The sequence below is a fragment of the Sitodiplosis mosellana genome, unplaced genomic scaffold, assembly GCF_009176505.1.
Source record: "Sitodiplosis mosellana isolate CC-2019 unplaced genomic scaffold, AAFC_SMos_1.0 Smas_scaffold_3, whole genome shotgun sequence".
NCBI lineage: Eukaryota > Metazoa > Arthropoda > Insecta > Diptera > Cecidomyiidae > Sitodiplosis > Sitodiplosis mosellana.
In genome coordinates, this window is record NW_022595246.1 from 1,539,433 (window position 1) to 1,559,502 (window position 20,070).

At 37.0% G+C, this 20,070-nt stretch overlaps 2 protein-coding genes across 4 annotated transcripts in view; both read left to right on the forward strand.

Annotated features, from left to right (window-relative positions):
- Window positions 1-15,068, forward strand: part of LOC129565826 (uncharacterized) — a 115,307-nt gene extending 100,239 nt beyond the window's left edge. For all 3 annotated transcript variants that reach the window (XM_055441066.1, XM_055441065.1, XM_055441067.1), the window contains 8 exons: window positions 9,261-9,386; window positions 9,628-9,822; window positions 9,908-10,117; window positions 10,237-12,489; window positions 12,602-12,772; window positions 12,885-13,075; window positions 13,182-13,481; window positions 13,614-15,068. In XM_055441066.1, coding sequence (XP_055297041.1) covers window positions 9,261-9,386; window positions 9,628-9,822; window positions 9,908-10,117; window positions 10,237-12,489; window positions 12,602-12,772; window positions 12,885-13,075; window positions 13,182-13,481; window positions 13,614-13,770 — 3,603 coding nt within the window. In that variant the 3' untranslated portion in view covers window positions 13,771-15,068. The remainder of the gene's footprint in view (window positions 1-9,260; window positions 9,387-9,627; window positions 9,823-9,907; window positions 10,118-10,236; window positions 12,490-12,601; window positions 12,773-12,884; window positions 13,076-13,181; window positions 13,482-13,613) is intronic.
- LOC129565834 (troponin T, skeletal muscle) overlaps window positions 919-20,070 on the forward strand; it is a 94,143-nt gene continuing 74,991 nt past the window's right edge. The window contains exon 1 of the mRNA XM_055441113.1: window positions 919-926. The gene's annotated coding sequence lies outside the window, so the exon portion shown is untranslated. The remainder of the gene's footprint in view (window positions 927-20,070) is intronic.

Below are 20,070 nucleotides of genomic sequence, written 5' to 3' on the forward strand. Positions count from 1 at the left end.
TTCGTGGCGAGCACGAATGACAGTTGCAAATTTGCATGCATTCGCAGCTAGTTATTCAGTGCATTGACGCGTATTGATCCAAATTCAGTAGAATATGCAATTATTTACAATATTTATATTTTCATTTTCATTTATTCAGTTCTATCCCCCTAGTTGAATACATACATAGTAAGACTTCAGCATATTGAATATAGTCTAGCTAGAAACAGGGTTCTTCGACTATAATAGTGAAATCATTATTCACTGTCGAATCAGTACGTTTGTATCTGCTTTTTTTCTCCTTCTTCTTCTTCAGTTCATTTTAATTTCTCAAAGAAAAGACGCTCGTACAACAGCTGTACAACAGAGAAAAAAAAGGTGTTTTTCCATACCAAATACGAGTTTCAGTAGAACACGTGTCTGCCAATCGCTGTGTGTGTCTACAGTGAAAAAGCGATGCTCGTATCAGATTTGCGATTTTCCAAATTTCGTTTTGCCTTCGTGTTCTGAATCTTATTTTCGCTGGAATAAGAATTTTCTTCTTGTTGCCTTTCTCTCCTCCGTTCTTTTTGAAGAGCGAAAGAAAAAGTGTGCATACTTAATCCAAAGCAAATAAAAAGGAAGTGTGTGACGACTTTTTTTAATGCTTTAAGCTAATAAGCGACGGAACAGTGCTACCATATGCGCATTTATTTTCCAAATGTGTTTACTTTTTATGTATTCCATACGGAAATGAAATCGAAAATGAAAAAGAACGGAACATGTTTGGATTGTTCTTTGGTCGCATAAATGAATTTGTTTTTGTTTGTTTCTTTTGCCAGAAGATTCTAGTCCTTGTTTACTGTTACCGTTTTCGTTAGTTGTTCGCTGTTTTGAAGTGTGTGCAAAAGGATTTTCTTTCAATCCCAGAGCTTTGAATTCGATATACACCTTTTTCACGAAACGAATTCGGTGCGTCAGCACTGTCCAATATTTATTCGATGTTGTTCGAAGTGATATTTGACGTTTGGATCGAATCAACGGATCAAGATTCGAAATATGAAACAAGCAAAAGGAAAAAGGATTCATATTTCGGTGAAAATATCAATTTCATTCAGATATAATGATCGAAAATCCAATAATTATGACGAAGCTTTGGACGGGACGGTTGGAACCAAATCGGGCTTAAGCTTAAAAGGATCATCTAGTTTCCGAAATACAAACATTATCTCTAGTTGTGTGGAATGGGAAATGTGTAAATCAGAAAATCCAATGGAATTGTCCCATCATAAAGCTCTGAAATGCAAATGAAATTGGAGTGTTAACATTTGAAAAAAAAAAAACACATCCGCTTAACACTTTTTCCCATATGGTATTTGAAATGTGAGTGATTCTGATTTTTGGGCTGTTCAACAATCCCAATCACAACGTATTTACATTCGAAATCCGAACCCATTTACGTAATTATGCCATAATCTGGCTAATCTGCTGCCCATATTTCGAATCAGCAAACAATCAAGCATCAATTAAACAGGGTGTTCAGAGGTTTTATTTGCATCGAATAGAGAGCATTGTGTGTGTTTAGGCATCAAATTAAAAAGGATAAGCATCTCGGTTGTGTGCTGTCTCAAATTGAAATGTGTCATGTGGTTTGTTTGTTTTTTCATTTCAAATTCAATGCAAACAACAATTTCTCATCGTTTTTATCGATTGGTTTCACAGCAACGTTCCATGAGTTAGCTATTCGACTGCTGAAAGTAAAGCCAATTTATTTAATTAAACCGCACAGTGAATTCAATGTAATGGCTTGGAATATTTTATACAATCAATGGTGATGTGCTGTGCTGTGCGTGTAGTTTTATCCCAAAAGAAAGAAGAAGAAAAACTTGCACTAAATAAAATAAATGACTGTTGCTCATGTGAATCTGTAGTCACATTCATACCATATCTACTATATTTTTGCTGATGTTCCCATAAATTTATTTGTCTTTTTTTTCTCTGCCCAGTCGTAATCTGTTGTTATCCATCCATGGAATGTATGTTGTATTTCTTTGTATGTTGCGTGTGTGTGACGCACAAAACATGCATAATTTACATTTCATGCTCAATGCTACAAAGATAAGAAAGGCGCTTTCAACACTCCTCCTAATGGAATCCAATGGTCGAAAAATTTCATCAATTCTACAAGTTTTTTTTTCTATTTCGCCAGTGCCGTTTATTTGTTTGCTCACGTTACAAATCTAAAACTCAATCGACTCTCGTTTGAATTGAATAAATTACATTGGAACAAAATGAGATTGGTTTGCCATCAATTTAAGTCATAATCTGCCGTATTTTCTTGTTATTTTTGTGGAACCAGCGCAATTTTATCCCATATATTTATTTGTAATGTTCGTTCTGAAGCCTCCTCCCCATCACCAGTGAAAGGGAAGTTATCAAACGGAGTATCAATTCAATTTGCATGAATTCGTGTCCTTTTCCCATCGTATTTTATGATTTCGTTGCCGCTTTGCATAAACTTTAATGATGGCACATTTCTCCGATGCAAATTTGATTTCCATTTCGACTGCATGGGAATGTTGCTCGCACAAGCTCGTCGTAATTTGACAAACGAAATTGTTGCCGCAAAGACGACACGCTATTTTCGGCTGTATGTTTAAATGGCATTGCCTAATCTTTGAAAATGAGAACGTTCATTTTGGGCGGTTTTTTCACGCTTCCACGAGAATTATGAGCATTTTGTGCAAATATACACATTAATAAATTACATGACATTGCGTGTGAGCTGAAGAGCGAGCAGCGGCAACAGGATGAAAATGAACAAATTTATACTCGAAGCTGTTCCGCGTAAATACATCAGCTTTGGCTTTCTATCTTCTGGTATTTATGTTTTGGAAATTAGAATTTGTTCATTTCATGCAGCAACATTTTATATTGCGAGCTCATACACCCAACAAGTATGGCAATCACAGACTAAAGATAAATTTATGACAACGACTCGAAAACAATAGCATCAATGGCTGTTGGCCAACAATTTATGCGAGTGTACTTAATTTTTGGAGCGATACCACTTCCGATATGTCTATGTTTGCTGAATCAATGCTGTCACACTGTACTCAAAACAATGCGTACAGATGATTAATGTTGTTCTTATCACAATCACGGCTTGAAACGTAATATTTTCTACGAAAAAGAGAAAAAAATCTTTATTATTGATGGTGAGATGATGCGCACCGAGACTCGTTTTCAAGCGATTCAAACTCGTTCAATAAAAATTCATTTGTTCTAAACGATTCCGCTCCATTTGCTCTAAAATAGAAGGAGAGAGTGTGAGAGAAAGAGAGTGCAAAGACTGAAAATAGAGGAACAACACAAAATGTGTGCTCCGTATAAATAGAGGAGAAAAGCCACGACTGCTTTATTTGTTGGCCCATTTTATTTTTACCAGCCTGATGGCCATCTCTGTGAAGGCTTTTTTATTCTTATTTTGATGCCTTACGCTGTCGTCACATACATTCTATCCACATTCACATCCTCATGGAACATCTTTTGCCTTCCTGTTTTGTATGGTTTTTCGGGTTTTATTCCCTGGTTCTGTGCAAATATGTTCACAAGCGACGCGTTCTATGGAAGAAGTGAGGAAGGAAAAGCACGATGTCAGCACCGCAATGGGCGAAGGCAAAAGAATTTTCATTCACTTTATTATGCCATACGAAAGTATTGGCAAATAGTGAATTGGTCAGAATGAGAATCGAACGAGAATGCGATATACGATGGCATTCGTGTTATATTCCAATCGGTTCGTTTATTCCCAATAGCGATAAACATTTTCCAAAACATTGGTATCACTTCATCCCAATTTCCTCATAATTCTATTTTCATTTTCAATGGCCTGGCTCTTCTCGGCCGTGCATTTCCACGCTCGAATACAACACAACAAGCACAAAAAATGTACGTCGTAACTGTTGGAGCAATTGATGCGTTCGAATTGAGCAAGTCCGGTGGATTGTATATGAATGTCGATAAATATAAATAAAGCGTTCGTTCAGAGGAAGTGAGTTTTGGTTCTCGGTATTCGATGCTCGGTCGAGGTATGACCGCAAATTTTCCCCAAACAAGGGTACATCACCATTGCTGTTGCTGTTACCATTTTCTACGAATTTTACCCGTGTGGAAAATTTTCGTCGATTAATTTGGGACATTTTGACTAAGAGTGATTTGTGATATAAAGTTAACTGGAGTTGCTTATTTTGTTCGAGACAATCACTTTTAGTCAGTCAAAATGTCCCAAATTAATCGACTGACTGAAAGAATAACTAAACGTGATTGTCTCCATACAAAACGCATGATTTCAATCAACTTAGCCAGTTTTAGTTGTGTATCACTACATACAGTTACATACAACTGAGTGACTGTTAGTCATTTTATTTGCACACGGGTATGGTGCAAAATGACACAGAATATTACATTTTCACGTGTTTTTTTTTTCATCGGCCGGTTTCTTTGATGCCATGTTCAATTTGCTTTTTTTCCTTTTGAACACTTCGAATTCCGAATCAGACAGTATTTGAAAATTTATGGCACACACCGTGGCAGCAAAGAGCAATATACCACAGGCGACACCTTTTTGCCCAATTTATAGTAATGTGTTGAAATTAACGTCAAGTGTATACAAACATACACGTATAGGGTATTACTATAGCGTGCAACAAGATGTCGCTAGTGGTATATGCTCTTGCTGTCACGGTGTGTTATGGCATTCGCTTGTGCTTTTTGTTAAAAAAAAAGAAGACATAAAAAAGTTTTCGTTTGACGATGCTCATAAAAACCGATTTTACGATTTTTTATAACGTTTTTCCAAGAATCATTGCCGTTGTTTTCACCTAGTTACGTTGCGTAAATGGTGACGATTCTACTCCCTCTTTCTATTTCTCGATTTACGAGCGTCCGAATATTTTGATTTATTACTCAATTTTGAAATCACAGATTCACTTTTCAATACCGCTCAACCGAAATACAGTTCCTGTCTATGTCATTGGGATTTATTTGTATGCATTTTATTGAGCTTCCAATCAAAGAACACGATCTTCGATGGAAGATACGATGAATTTGTTTTGATAGAATGAATTTGTACAGGAATTTCAGGCGAATTGCTTGTTCACAGATGTTTGCTATCGAAACACAATGAGCCAACACATTTCCAATGTCATTGAAAGTAGATGAAGCTCTTGTTTCTATTTGAAGCCACTTAAAGCATAAGTCATTGCTGAATGTGTACTTTATATTCATCTGTTGAAATATTCTTTATCAAATGCAAATGACATATTTTAATGACATGTTTGTCATTAGGCGCTCGCTTCAATTTTTGAACTTAATTCATTGTGAATTGTTGACATATTTTATATGCGAATATTCAATTCCCCAAGCGCTCTTTCTCTCCGTCTCTGTATCTTCCACTCTCCCGCGTATTGATGATAGATTTTTATAGGGTAATTTTCCGAGCGTTATTTTTTTCGGTTTTATTTCCATTGTTATTGCCATTATAATGATACGAAGAGGCTTACACATTTTTTTTGCCTCAACATCGCGACTTCGTTTTCATATTGTTCATTCATTCCAATAGCACGCGCGTATCCATCATGGTTACGAGAACAAAACATATGTTCTGTTATGGATGTGATGCATCGCTTTCGTTATGGCATAACTTTTTCTTTAAAAAAAAGCGACAGAATACGACAATTCAAAATGAAGAAATGCGCGTCTCAATGAAGACAAATGGGAATCGAACTCATTGCTATACAGCCCAGCATCATCATGCCAAACGCAGAGAGCAAACCGTAGAAATAATGGCAAAACCATGACCTTATCCAAAGTGCTTTTGTGGTAAGAAAGCCAAAGCTTGTTTGTTCGTGATGTGCTGTCGCTGTGTGGAGCAGTGGCATCAGCAGCACGAGATGCTTCTTGATGGAATAATGTTGGAAATATCATCATTTTTCTTAATAATGCCAAACCATTTTATTATGACATCGTTGTGTCATCTAATTTACTTGATACAACCGCATATCTCGTGGTGGTGAATGGTTTCGGTCGAATATTTATTTCCGGTTTCGCTGTTTTAAGTAATCTCTTATTCTTGATGTGTATATCGTTTGTGTGGCACGCGTGGCACTTCGTGTGCTTCTTGTTGTTCTTGTTGTACGTATTGTGTTGTGTCCAAGTACTAAAGTTCTTCTGCTTTTTTTTTGTACATTTGCACTCACACACGCAAGCAAACCTTCAGGGTGCGCATTTTTGTTGTTTTATTTGCCACTTGCCACGAACTTTGTGCACATTTTATGAGCGAAATGTTTCGTGTTTTTTGTGTGTTATGGCCATGTTGGTCGATGTTTTTTCCCCAAAAAAAAGAGAAACTTGCTCATTCTTTTAATTTATTAAGACAGATATAGAATTCCATAAAGCTGGCATTTGCACGTGAAGGGAAATGAAATGACGAAGATACTTGAAATGCTTCATTAAACTATGTAAAATCTGCGCTATGTGATTCGGTATAAATATCAAAGGCAAGCCCCACCACCATCGTTACCATCACGATGAAATGTGGATGTGGATGTGAGAAATGTGCGATCGGTGTCGACAAAACATAAATATCGCTCTAGATTAACCGATAATGCGCTTCATTGTGTGCCGCTGTTTCTTTTTCTGTTGCCCCCGCTGTTTATGCTAGTGCACGGTACTGCTGCTGTCTCCATTTTCATTCTTTAAATTAATATTTACGGCAAAAAATCAACGGGAGTAGAACAATCTGAAGGAGGGAGATGGAGAAAGAGGGTAGAGTAAACTCTCGTTACGAAGCGGGTCGCGGGCTATTTATGTTCAACAACTTACAAAATACACAGTTGAGTTCATGTTTTACAATGTTGCCGCACTATTGTCTTGTTTGTGCTCAAACTTATTTCATTTTCTGCGCTAAAATCTCCTTGTATCATCCTTGTGAACAGATAATAGAAGGAAAAAAATATCTACGCACTGTCTTTTGTACTGAATTGGGAAAGAGAAGCACGAAGAAAATTTATAAGTGACTACATTTCACTTGAGTTGACAGGGCCGCGATCAAACTGTGGCAGAGAAAAACGAACGCAACAACGTTGAAATATAAACACGCCGTTTCATAGAGTGGATGGTTGAAATATTGGAGGCAAGATAGTAAACAATTTTCGCAAATATTAAGCACATTATTCTCCGTTTTTATGTGAATAGCTCTAAATCACTGTTCACTGCAAAAATAGATTTGAGTGTTGTTCTCTGTCTTTTTTTCCACGGCTGCTACCTGTGTGTAACGGATTTTTTGATAGCATTACGATGGCGTTGTGCGCGTTGGTGCATGACGCCACTTGATGGATACGCTAGAAAGGATTTATTTTTGACAAAAAATTCAATTCTTGTCCTCCCGTCTTTTTTTCCCCACCGTGCTTCACGTCTCGTCAATGCCGTCGTTGTGCGCATCGTTTTTCGCCGATATGAAGCTTTGAACGGAGATTGATTTTTTTTTCTCAACGTTCTGGCTGCGGTAATTTGTGTGTTTGGGACCTTCTATTTACATTTCCATTTGTTCGGGTAGACTAGCTAATATAATCGGCCTCAAATAAGTGGCTTACATCGAATCATGCGGCAGCCAGACGCAATAAGAAGATGATGTTTATTTTTTTTTGTCTTGTGCGAATGGTTTGGTAAATTTGCATTTTATTGCCGAAAACAGCAAACATCGAAACGTACACACGCACAATCACATTAATCCGTGACACAAGCTACGCCCCGTTATTGCGAGATAGTGGTACAACCGTTAAAACCATCGCAAATCGGAGAACGACCGAACCGAAAAGCGAGAGAGAGAGAGAGAGAAACAAAGGGGAGATAGAAAAAAGAATCAGGATATTTTGTGCAAGTGCCATATCGGACGCACTTCAACCGAAAACTTTAATCAAATTTGTCCTTGGATGTTGTTTTCGTCGTCGTCGATGTTGTTGTTGTTGTTCTTTCTTTTATTACGGCTATTTACTTTATTTTTCTGTATTGTTCAGCATTTTTCCGGCTCCTCAAACTGGAAAACAAAGCCAACTTTGCGAATATGGTATTAAATGCAATGTAAATATTGAGCTTCACAGCAACATTCGTATCTGTCCAAGGTATTCTTTTTTTTCTGCAGATTTGAACCGAAGAAGGAAAAAAGCAGAGAGAAAAAGCTGAAGAGAGTGAAGGCGTTGGTTTGCTTATCCAAAATATTTGCCATGTTTGTGATGTTTTGTCGCTTCATTCAATAAACACCGACTCACATTCGCAACGGCGCAGTCAATTGATAAAAAGCAACTCTCGTAACGGCCACAATGGCACAGTCGCTCCTTTCCCATTCTCTCGTTCTCTTCCATTTCAATTGTCCTGAGATGATGCGTTCTATTTTCGTAACACGTGCGTTTCCATTGGAAATAGACACACAAATTCAGAAAGAGACACATACACACACACAATCAAACACACACCAACACAGCCAGGACGTATAGCTCTATGTAATTTGTCAAGTGCGAGAGCAATTGGATGTGCGGGATGGCGACTATGTAACAATGGCATAGAACGGAAAGTTTTTTTTTCTTTTTGTATGAAGTGAAAAAAAGGGAAAATGTCTTGAATATTTTTCACTTCGCTCAAAAAAAGGAATAAAAATGAGTGGCTTGTCGGTCCTTTGTGCATTGTTCCATCAACATTAACATTCGTATTTGTTTGGCTGTCGCATTTATCCAAACGTAAAAACATCCAAACAAGGACAAACACATACACAAAACCATCAACCGAAAAAAAAAAATGAAAAGATAACACTCGTACACATTATCTCGTTGAAACTGGATTTTGGGCATATTTACTTACATACGATACAAAAGCTTGAGCAGAGAAAAGCGCATTTAGATTTAAACGATGGGATTATTTCTGTGTCAACAGAATATTGTCGTTGTGCATAAGAGCACAAACACACTCATTTACTAACTCACATACACACATACTTCGGTATGCAACAGTGACGACAACAATTGAACAAAAGTTAACGTGAAGAAAGTTTGTGTTGTCTTTGAAATTTGTTCCCTTCGACAATGAAGTAACATGCTGCATTCATTCTATGTTTTTATATACTTTCATACTTTGACTTGAATTTTACAGCGTATGCGCCCTTTTCTTCTTCTTTCGATGTCTTCCGACTAGAAGTTTTGTTGTTTATTTTGACTAACTTGTGTGTGCTTTTTTCTTCTTTCTTGCAGCTTTATCCACCGAAATCCACATCGTATCGCAGTGAGTGCGAGCTATTCGGTTCGTATGTGTCATTGGATTGTCCATCACCTCCAGCACCACCAGTATGTTCAACCGATGCCCGACGAGATCCACAAGTACGTACAAATTGTCAGCTCTGTTGTCACTGAGAGAGATTTGCAATCAAATTAGAGAGCATTTTTCTCATTACAAATTACATTTTATTGTTGTTGTTGTTGTTGTTGTTGCGTTTCATGTGATTGACATAATTTGATTTTGTGTTTCGAAAATGTTGTATTCATTTAATTCGTTGTTTCTTTCGTCTTTGGTTTGTTCCAACAAAAAAAAAAATCGATTTGTGATGACACGTATACACAGGCACGACTCAGTCGATATTTAAAGATGCTATACACTGAGTGGGCGTTAAAAGAGCCAAATATTCCAACATGGACGAACTCACAGATGCCAGGTGCATTGTCACCGGCTCGTTTAGAGCCCGAATTTCGGCTACACTCACAATCGCATGGATTTAGCGATCTATTAACTGTCGATCAATTGCTCACCCCGATTCAGGTAAGGAAAATTTGATTTATTTATTTTTCTTTTGTTTCGTTAATTGAAAATTGAATTTGTTTGTTTTTATGGTGGAATAATGTAGACAAAAGACGGTCAAATTTTGGAGGCACCGCGTCGATTGATAATCGAATGTCCGCATTGGGTGGCCAGACACTTTTTGGCCATGCGTTTTTTGCATGCATGGGCAAAAGAGCCGCCATGGCCAGCACGAGGCGTTCCCGTTGCCGTCGCTCTCTATCTTCCATTAGTCGAAATGAATAACAAAAAGAGTATCGCACATTTTGTGGAAAAAGTAAGCGCGCTCTCAACAATTCTAAAAAATGAACAACGTGCGAAAAGAAACGTGCCAAATTGCTCACAATATTCCAATTAAACTTTTTAATTATTTTTCTTTTCTGTTTTCCCCTGAAGGAATTGATATCAAAAGGACCGAATAACCCATTTGCAAGTGGTTTTGGTGGCTTTTCATCCGCTTGGAATTCACTGTCGGCACTCGGGCCAAAGTTATTGATTGTGATTGATGGATATGACATTGTGCGAAGTTCACCGAAACGTAAAGCAAAGAATATCCCACAAGATATTATCGATTTGCTTGAAGGCAAATTATTCCCTGAATCAAGAATCATTATAATAAGCACATCACAGAATATAGTGGATATTTTGCCGCTGGTTCAACGACACGTCAAGTATGAGGGATTAACGTGGGGTAAATCGGTTTCGTTACTAAGTGGAGGTCAATGGCGATCACAGTCACGTTTTCTTGAAACCGTTCAACGATGCGTTCACCTTCGCAATGTTGCCCGGACACCGCTCGGTTGTCTTGCCCTTGCTACCGGCTATGAAATCTCAAACGGTGATTTGCCTACCGATGAAATTGACGTGGTTGAATCGATAATGAATTGGATCGCATCGGATGCAACCCAAACGCAAATCGCTGAGCTAGGGCGATTGGCACTATTTTCATTGAAAACAAAACGAACGACCATGACAACGACTGAAATTAAAATGTATTGCTCAAATCCGGAATCAAGCATATTGAATTGCTTGGAAAAGGCACAACTGTTCGGAAAAACAGCGAAAAAGAAGAACGAACACATTTTTACGCCGATTTGTGTGGGTATCATCGAATTGTTGGCTGCCAACTATATTGCATCGCTTGCAAATCGACCGGGTCTTTTGGCAGCTGAAATCACTGGTTTGTCCTTGAACGACGAAGTCGAACCCGAAATACTCAAAGTATTGACATTTGCCATGAGTTTGCTTGGACCGCGCGCACACATTCTGCTATCGAAACTGACGCCACTTTGGCTGAGCCCACAAACGGTATTCTCGTTGGCATTGAGCGGTGGCGATTCAACGGCCAATCTCAATGCTCTATGTGACTTATTAGGAATATCGAAAACACCATCAATTTCACCGCTCGAGACCAATCCAATTTGGGTGCAAATCCGATCGACGCCCGTCGAACTTCAAGGCTGGGCAATGGCATTGAAAAGTCAAAATAGTACATTGAAAAATCTAGAATTAAATTATCAAATCGATAAGCACACATTTTTAGAATCTAGAAATAGTTTGGATATATTCTTGGATGCACTTTCGTTTAATGAAAGTGTGTCAACGTTGCGCATCACGTCGTTAATTGAAAACGATGCCAAAGAAATAGAAATGAACGTCATCGCCAATTGTGTATCGAGATGCTTGCTGAAACCGCGCCTCGAAAATTTCGAATTGATTTTAACGTTGCTCGAAGAAGATCCGCCAATGTTGAAATTACAATCAGTTGTCACGGCATTGTGTCGTGCATTGCCGCATCAACCGAAAGTTACATCAATGCTGCTCGATTTGGGACTGTTCACATCACAATTGGTGCAAATTTGCTCAGTTTTAGAAACATGCCCGAATGTAACGCGATTATCGTTGCCGCATTTGAGATGCGAACGAGGAGCTGTCGTTGCTTTGGCATCTCTGTTGAAAGCACGACCCTTGGCATCGTTGGCATTACCCTCTTGTTGGGGTGTTCGCGATGATTTACCGTCATCAAGCGGTGTTAGCATGAGCTCGGGAAGTGGAAGTAGCACGGGAACATCGGCAATACTCAAGCAATCAACACTAACAAACGCACCATCACCACGCTCATTCCAATCGGGAATATTCTCATCTCTGCCACGTGGTGCTCTGATGCCAGCCAATCCAAGCGGTCGATCGGCCACACTGCCAAGACAACCATTGGATTTGCCACCCGATAAACGCAGCTCTGACTCAGTCGTATCGAAAACTTGGTATCCAACGCCCGCCTGCGATGGTGGACCGCACAATTCAGGCACATTACACGATTTACTGTTAGCTGTACGCGAACCCTATTCACGATTGCACGGATTGGATTTAAGCAAAGCACAGTTATCACTCGAAGATTCGATGTGTCTCGGTGAAACGGTGCGCGTTTCAACTCAACTTCATTCCATCAAACTTGAAGGATCGTCTCGCATGAGCGAAGTGTTGCCCACGCTACTCGGTTGCGGTGAATCGATCAGCCTACAAATGATGAGTTTAGCATCAACACGATTGGTGCTCGAGGATGGTGCCACAGCAATGTCATCGCGCGCTTTGGCCAACTGCGGCTCATTGCGATTACTTAGCTTAGATGGATGGACATTCAGAGTGGATGTAAGTTATTGCAAGGAAATGAAGATTAATTACTTCAAATTGGAAATTAATTTACTTTAGTTTTGAAACCTAATTATTTCAATTGCCTTGTTGTTGTTATGTTTCTCCACAGAATTCAACGACATTCTCGGCGATACGTGCATTTTTAACGTTTACTTCGATAAGAGAATTAGGATTGTCGAATTGTCGATTGCATTTGCCAGCAGTGAAAATTGAAACCATTTCACCGTTCGAAACGTACGAATGTCGTTCGGTTGTTGTTTTGAAAATGGCTGGTGCACAAGTAAGATACATTTTTTCCTCTGTCCGTTCACTTTGTTAATCATGTTCGGTATTGTTGTAAATTAAATTGTTCAATATCCCTCATCTAATTGGTTTGTGTCTTGTGTGTGCAGGTGTTTTTAGCCGATAATAATATTTTAAGAGGACCTCAATTACTACCATATCTAAGTGGTTTTCCATGTTTGCGTGAGTTGGATTTGTCGGGAGCAGCGAAATCTGGCCTCGGTAGTTCAACATCGACGCCATTCATTTTAGACGATAAGTGCATTATTGCTTTCTTCCACTCATTGCACACACACTTTAGGTGAGTATCGACGCTTGCGGGTTTCAAAATCCATTGTGTTCAATGGCTTACTGCTCGTTAATCAGTTTAATCGATGGATAATTGTTAAAATTGTTTTCTCTTTTAGTATGTTGAACACATTGAAAATGTGCAATTGGATCATACATTTAGATGACGCATCGAAAACAATGAAAACGGTTTCAAAAGCGTTACGAAATAGCCCATTGAGTCATGTGAAAATCGATGGAATATCTGTGTTGGATCGTTCGAAAAAGACACGCATTGAGCCGGCATTCTTCCACATGCTGTTGTCATCGTTGAATTCATTGCGATGGTTCGGTTGTAGTTTGGCTGGTAAAAAGGATGATCAAATCACAGCCATCGGAAATGCGGTGCTCGATATTCGTGGCAATGAAATCGATATCCGGTAAGTGTTATCACTTTTAAGACATTAAGACGGTTAATATCCAGAGCTTTAAAGATCGTTAAATCTGTCTCTCGTTGTGTTGACATTTTTCTCAAAATGTTTCTTTTATTTGTATTTCGATTTATGGCACAGATTAAGCGAATCAACCATTGATGGAGCGCGTTTAATGGCTCAAGCAATCAGTTTGGATGTGAAATTTGATGTGCGAGTATCAACATTTGGTACGTCAAGCGGAATTCTCATTCATGCAGAAAAAATGAGCAACAAAAGTTTAAATCGTAAGAACTAAAACGGCGACGATTTCCTTCGTCAGAGAGAAACAAAAAATCAGCATCGTCCTCATATCCCTCTACACTCACACCTAATTGACACATACCAGGATCGAAGGTTTATTTATTCAAATCAAAACAATAAAATCGATATATTTACATGATAAACACATTTCACAATTTATATTGCCCTCGTATTTATATTGATGCCAATTTCGCTGGTGGAATATGCAAGTGAAATATCGTGCACCGGCGATGGCAACATGTAGAAATATATTTATTATTGATCGATTAAATTATTTATGAAATTTTCAAAACACACGTACACAGAGCGAGAGATAGAGAGGCACAGAGTTGCATCTATCACGTAATTATGGTATGATATTGATAAAATAGACACAAAAACTGCAGCAACAGCAGTAGTAAAAACACAGAGATGGAGTTATTTCGCTTGTTTTTCTTCACATATTTGAAATATGGCTATTGTATTCCAAATAAGCGTATAGAAACTGAACGTTGTAAATGTATGGCGGGTTTGTATGTTTACATTTATTTTCGATAATTTACATACACAGAGACACAAAATGTTATACACTGTGGAAAGTGTGTACGCGAGTGCGCGACAACCGTTTTGAGTCAAAAACTTTTGACATTAGAATCATATTATACATGAAATATAATGAAGAAGAAGGAGTTGATAAAAAAGAAAAGAAATAAAAAACAGAACATGAATATATTTTTGTTGAAAATTTATGTATTTGTATAGTTTACAGTTTTATTTTATTCGTTCTGGGTCAGATGAACTACTATTTTATGTAAAATGGGAGAAGAAAAAAAGTTTTGAAAATTGCCGGTGCTGATTTGTGTTGGTGAACACAAGCGACCGACCACAATTAGCAGTTGGTAGTACATATTTATTACACACTACAGTTGCTGTCTGTATGTCGTCGTCTCACTTTCACTCCACTTTACAAACCTATCGAAATATTTACCCGAGATGAAACTATTTAAATTGTTCGAAAATGTTTGTCTGGCAAAGCAGAGACAAAAACAAATTACAAAACGTTGATAATGACATAAAATGTCAGTCGTCGTAGGGCACTCACATGGACAATTTTTTTTATAAGCATCAGAAGAAATAAAAGAAACTAGTGGAAATGTTATAGTTTTGTTGGTTGATGTTTAATATAAACCTATTTACAGAAGCATGTAGACACACATAGACCTAGTTATGCATAAAATAATATATTTAGACGATTCAGAGACATCATAAATAATAAATAATAATAAAAAGAAAAACCACAGAGAACAAAACCAAGAGACAACACGACATTTTATTGCCATACAAATCATACGTTGTATGCATTCTCTTTTATTCTTTTGGAATAAACGAACTAAAGTAGAACTTTTGAAATTGGTCAAATGAATATATGGGTAAGTGGAATCATTCGATTAAATATAAAACTACACAATTGAGGCCAAACGGAATTCCTTGGCATTTTTAACACTCGGATCATAAATTTTGAACTTTTGTCATATCCATTCGTTAAAGGACATTTTCAATGGCTTCGTAAATGGCAATAGAAAACACTTTTTTAGACATATATATATATATACTGAATATACCAAAAACTACCATTACACACACATTTCTACATTTATACTTCATGATACTGCAACCATAGCACTGGGGAGTGGATCTCAAATTTTAATTTTTAAAGTGATATCTGAACAACTTTGTGCACCGAAAACTGAAATGTTCAAGTATATTTGGGTTGAAGTTAAATGCGAGAAATTATTAACCATTTGAACTTTACAGTTCGGATACAGTGCTGGTAACAGTTAGCATTACAGTTATGTGCGCTATGGAGAGGAATCTAAGAATAACATTTTTGACCCGAAAGTATTTGCGAACAATCTCAAAGTAATGATGACTTTAGCAGAAATATTTCAAATCGTCCCATCCACCTCCCATCTTAATCCAAATAGCTCCTGTTCAAAATATATTGTTTCTGTTTGTAAATTTGCTCAATACAACAAAATTTCGATTAATTTCTTTGATTTGGATCAGACTTTTTTTTTATTTTGACTTTGATTGGCATTCAACTGTAAGTACAAATATGATATTAAAGCTTCTCTTGTTTTAAACATTTTTATTGGATATATTGAACCACTTTTGATGTTAAACAAAGTACCCTTACCCTTTTTCTCCTTCACAAATTTAATCTATTTCAAACTTTGTTTTCATCAAAAAAAGCATTTTTTTATGAATGTACAATAGCCATTGAGATTGTTGCGAATCTCGTGGAAGAGGATTCATAAAATGGAATGAAGTATGTAAAAAGTCGGCAGCGTCCAGTTTGACGCTATCGAGAGAATGTGAATGTATAAGCCGATGGCAAGGATGGCGCCATTATGACCCAGCCCAGCGGTGGTTCATTTAAAAACTGAAGCCCATCGGCGCATCGATCATATATATGTATAGGTACCACTGCGAATATGTAATTTTAAGCCGAGAAATAACATGTCGGGCAATAAAGATAGATAAATGTGTATTAGAGAATATATGCTACAGTTTTCTTGGTTTCTTTGGAATCTTGTGACACATAGATAGACGCAACCGATACGGGAAATAAAAACTCATCATCTGTGGAATGATGCGGTCAAACGAATGTCAATATCAAAACGACAAAAAAAGCGGCTCGATTTTTTCTATTCGATCGATTTTTTTTTTTTGTTGTTATTGTGTCGAACCAACGAGATAATGAAAAAAGCATTTTGTCAGCGCTTATTTGATGATTTATTCGCATCGATTCAAATGTGTAATCAAATTGTTGTTGAAAATTAAATCTACATAAAATGAATTCGAGCGAGAGAGAGAGAGAGAGAGAGAGAGAGAGAGAGAGGGAGGGAGTTTATTTTGTTCGTTCGGTCGAAACTCAATCGCTTAAACTCTGAACGAATTTGTATTTGAGCCATATGAACATAAAATGACATAAACGAACCATTTTTAACATGTTATTGCTAGATTTATTACATTTCGTGATCGTATCTAATCTCCCAATAACCAATATAATGGATATTAAATATAAGCAGTAAAATATGAGACGTGAGCATGATTCAGCTCCAATCCAAAGGAAAATAACATATATCTAGATAAGACGAACTCATGGAAAGCAGTAGAAGACGACGAAGAATGGAAAAACTTTTTTTTTCGGTTTTGGCGATAAAAATTTATTACATATTTGATATTGTTTCCTGTTCAGTGAAAACGTAAACAAAAATGAAACACTGTTTCCGATCAACAATTTTTATTTGACAACTGCCAGAGAATCCTCGATAAATATAGCTCTGTTTTTCTCTCTCTGCAGAACGGAAGAAAAAAATAACAGACATACGCTGAAACATTGACTAACCCAGATTTTCTGGACCAGAGATATTTTTGATTTTTTTTTCTTCAATAAAACTATACTGCTGATTCAATCACAATTTATCAATCAGCCAGTTTGAGCCATGAGGATTCAATATTTGAAATTCAATTCAAACAACATTTAACAACAATTTATTCATTATTCATGTACATTTTTTTTTTTGCACAAAGAATGTTTACTTTCGATGAGAGAGAGCAAAAAAACGTTGCATTTGAAATTGTAAATCGAAAAAGACAAATAAATATTTAATTGAAATGAATTTCACTTTGTGACTGAGTTTTTTCGTGTTTTATTTCAGTTTTTTCCTCTCAGGACAATGTGCAGAGCAAGTATTCCGTCGATAGCTGTGGGTTTTATTTAAACCATTTTATTTTATTAGATGCTTTTGAATTGACGCGATAAAAACGAAATACGAACAGTTTTAATTAAGTTTGAAAATAGCAAGCGAGTCGTTTATTGTGTGCGTTCAGAAAATAATACCATTCATTAGCTTCCGGCAGAGAAGAACATACATTCGAAAAAGAGGAACCAAGATTACAGTTAAAAATTTGTGGTTGAAAGAAAACGTACACTGAAAAAGCGCTCGAATAATTTGACCAAACAAAAATGCGTGAAAATGTTTTCTTCGAAAAGTCGAAAATTCTACAAACATATGCATGCGGTTGTTGATGTTTGTGAACATGAATTGCGTTTAACCTTTCTTTTGATTCATTTTTGCTGATCATTTCATTTGATGTGTGTGCGGGTTGTGTAGCGCACGGTGCGCTTCGAATGTTTTTCGATGGAAATACGACCAAAAAACGGAAAACTAGTTTGAAAAGCGGATAATTTATGAGTAAAAACAATTGGATTTGAAATGCTGTTTGTGCGTCAGTAACTTTGATCAAACGCAGCATGAAATTTATTCTGAGAAATGATCAAACTGTCAAACTGTTCGATTTCGGATTAGGCGTAGCATGAAATGAATCCCAACTAAACAACGTACAACATAATCAACTTGGGGTGGTTTTTTGGGCCTGCAGAGAATTGACATATTTCGTATCTTGTCATTCAATCACTATTCCATAACTAATTTGTTCAGTTGGTAAATTGAATTCTAACGAAATGAATACAGTTTGAAATGGCTCATCACAGCGGGTGAGTTTGAAACTTTAAATTAATAATTCAGTTTGCGGGCAGCACAGTTTTGCAAATATCATTGAATATTTCATTTTAATTAAAAGTATTTTTGCGTAATATTCATTACCACACACTCGCTGGTGTGTTGAAGTTTGTTGGTGCTGTCGAGTGTTCGGAGACTGTGTGTATCGCTCATGATAGCTGATGAATAGTTCATCTTTTATTCAATGACATCATCTTTTTTTAAATTAATTTTCTCTATCATTTGGGGCATATCGTTTGCCATGGCTGTTATGGTTGTTGTTCTTTTTTTGGCGAGTGTAAAATTTCGTAAATGAAACGAACATTTGTCCATCAAACAAATAATCTATGAAAAAGAACATCATCATAATAATGTTATGCATTAATCGAGCGTATAATATTATGTCTGTTGAGCAAACGTCAATAGCGTAAACTCAGTGCGTTCATCCCCGTTGCCGAAGTGGTGGCACAATGGCTGACAGCCTTCTGAAAACACATAATCATTTTGATTAAAATATGAAAGAAAAAGAGGCAGCCCAATTGCACACAAAAGCAAAAAGTATAGCATTTGCATTAATTTGCGCGCCACTGTTACGTCGTCAACACTCGACACACACACAATCCATTCGCAAACATTTCAAACGCTATATACACATTACCATCACCACGCACTCAACGGAACACACCAAAGAAAAACTGAATGCGCGTTCCACATCGTTATTGTCGTTCAAATGGAATATCATGCGACTCATCTTAGCTTTTACTTCAAGAACTTGATTACTTTTTATTTATCGATGGGAATTCACAAGTGCGACGTAAGAATGGCAAACAAAAAAGCATCCATCCCCCTCAAGAAAAACAGGCGGACGCATTTGGCAATCTCCCGAGGAATGCTGTGTTTGTCTCAAATATTACACAGTGACACCCAAAAAGACTACTATCACTTGATATGATACCGATTTGATAAGTAAGTAACAACACGCAATGATAGCATCGCTAACGAATAATCATCCAACTGAAGCCCAACTAATGAATATTATATGATGTTCAATCCCCAGTCGCGTTGCCATTGCGAATATTTGCCAAATTTTTCACAACGCGGCCATCACGCGATAACAGCAAACAGCAAAACTTGTGACATTACATTTTCCACTGACAATTATTATTTTTTTTGTTCTTCGAATTAAATTAGCGTTTCGTGCCCATTTCCGTGCAATGGAAGTATCCATTTCACTAGCAACATAACCATTTTCTTATGTGTACGGTTAAATGTGTGCAATAAAATAAAGAAGAAACTTTAAACATAACATCATTAATTAGTGAGCAATTAATCCTCCGCTTCCACGTTGGACAATCATTTTTACGACGGTTTAGTACAAACATTTTCACTGGAATTAAATTATAAATTCAGTGAACTATCTGCCGTTTGTTTAGCAGCATTAAAACTTCTAACGAAATCAAATTCATTGCTCCTGTTTCTACTGGTTTCTACTCTTCGAATTTTCACGAGTTTTCACATTGCGGCTTCATATTTGATATTCGATTTCGTCGAAATATTCTAGTCTTTTGTTTCACATTATCATTTTGAATTTAAAATTTCTCGTAAAATTTGAAATATAGGTACACATTTTGTTGTAATTTCAGCACTTGTGAAGCATTTTGTGAAGCACACCAATTTACAACTCTCGAAAGACGAACACAAACAATCTATGAAACATTTAAAAATTCTCTAGTCGTGAATCACAATTT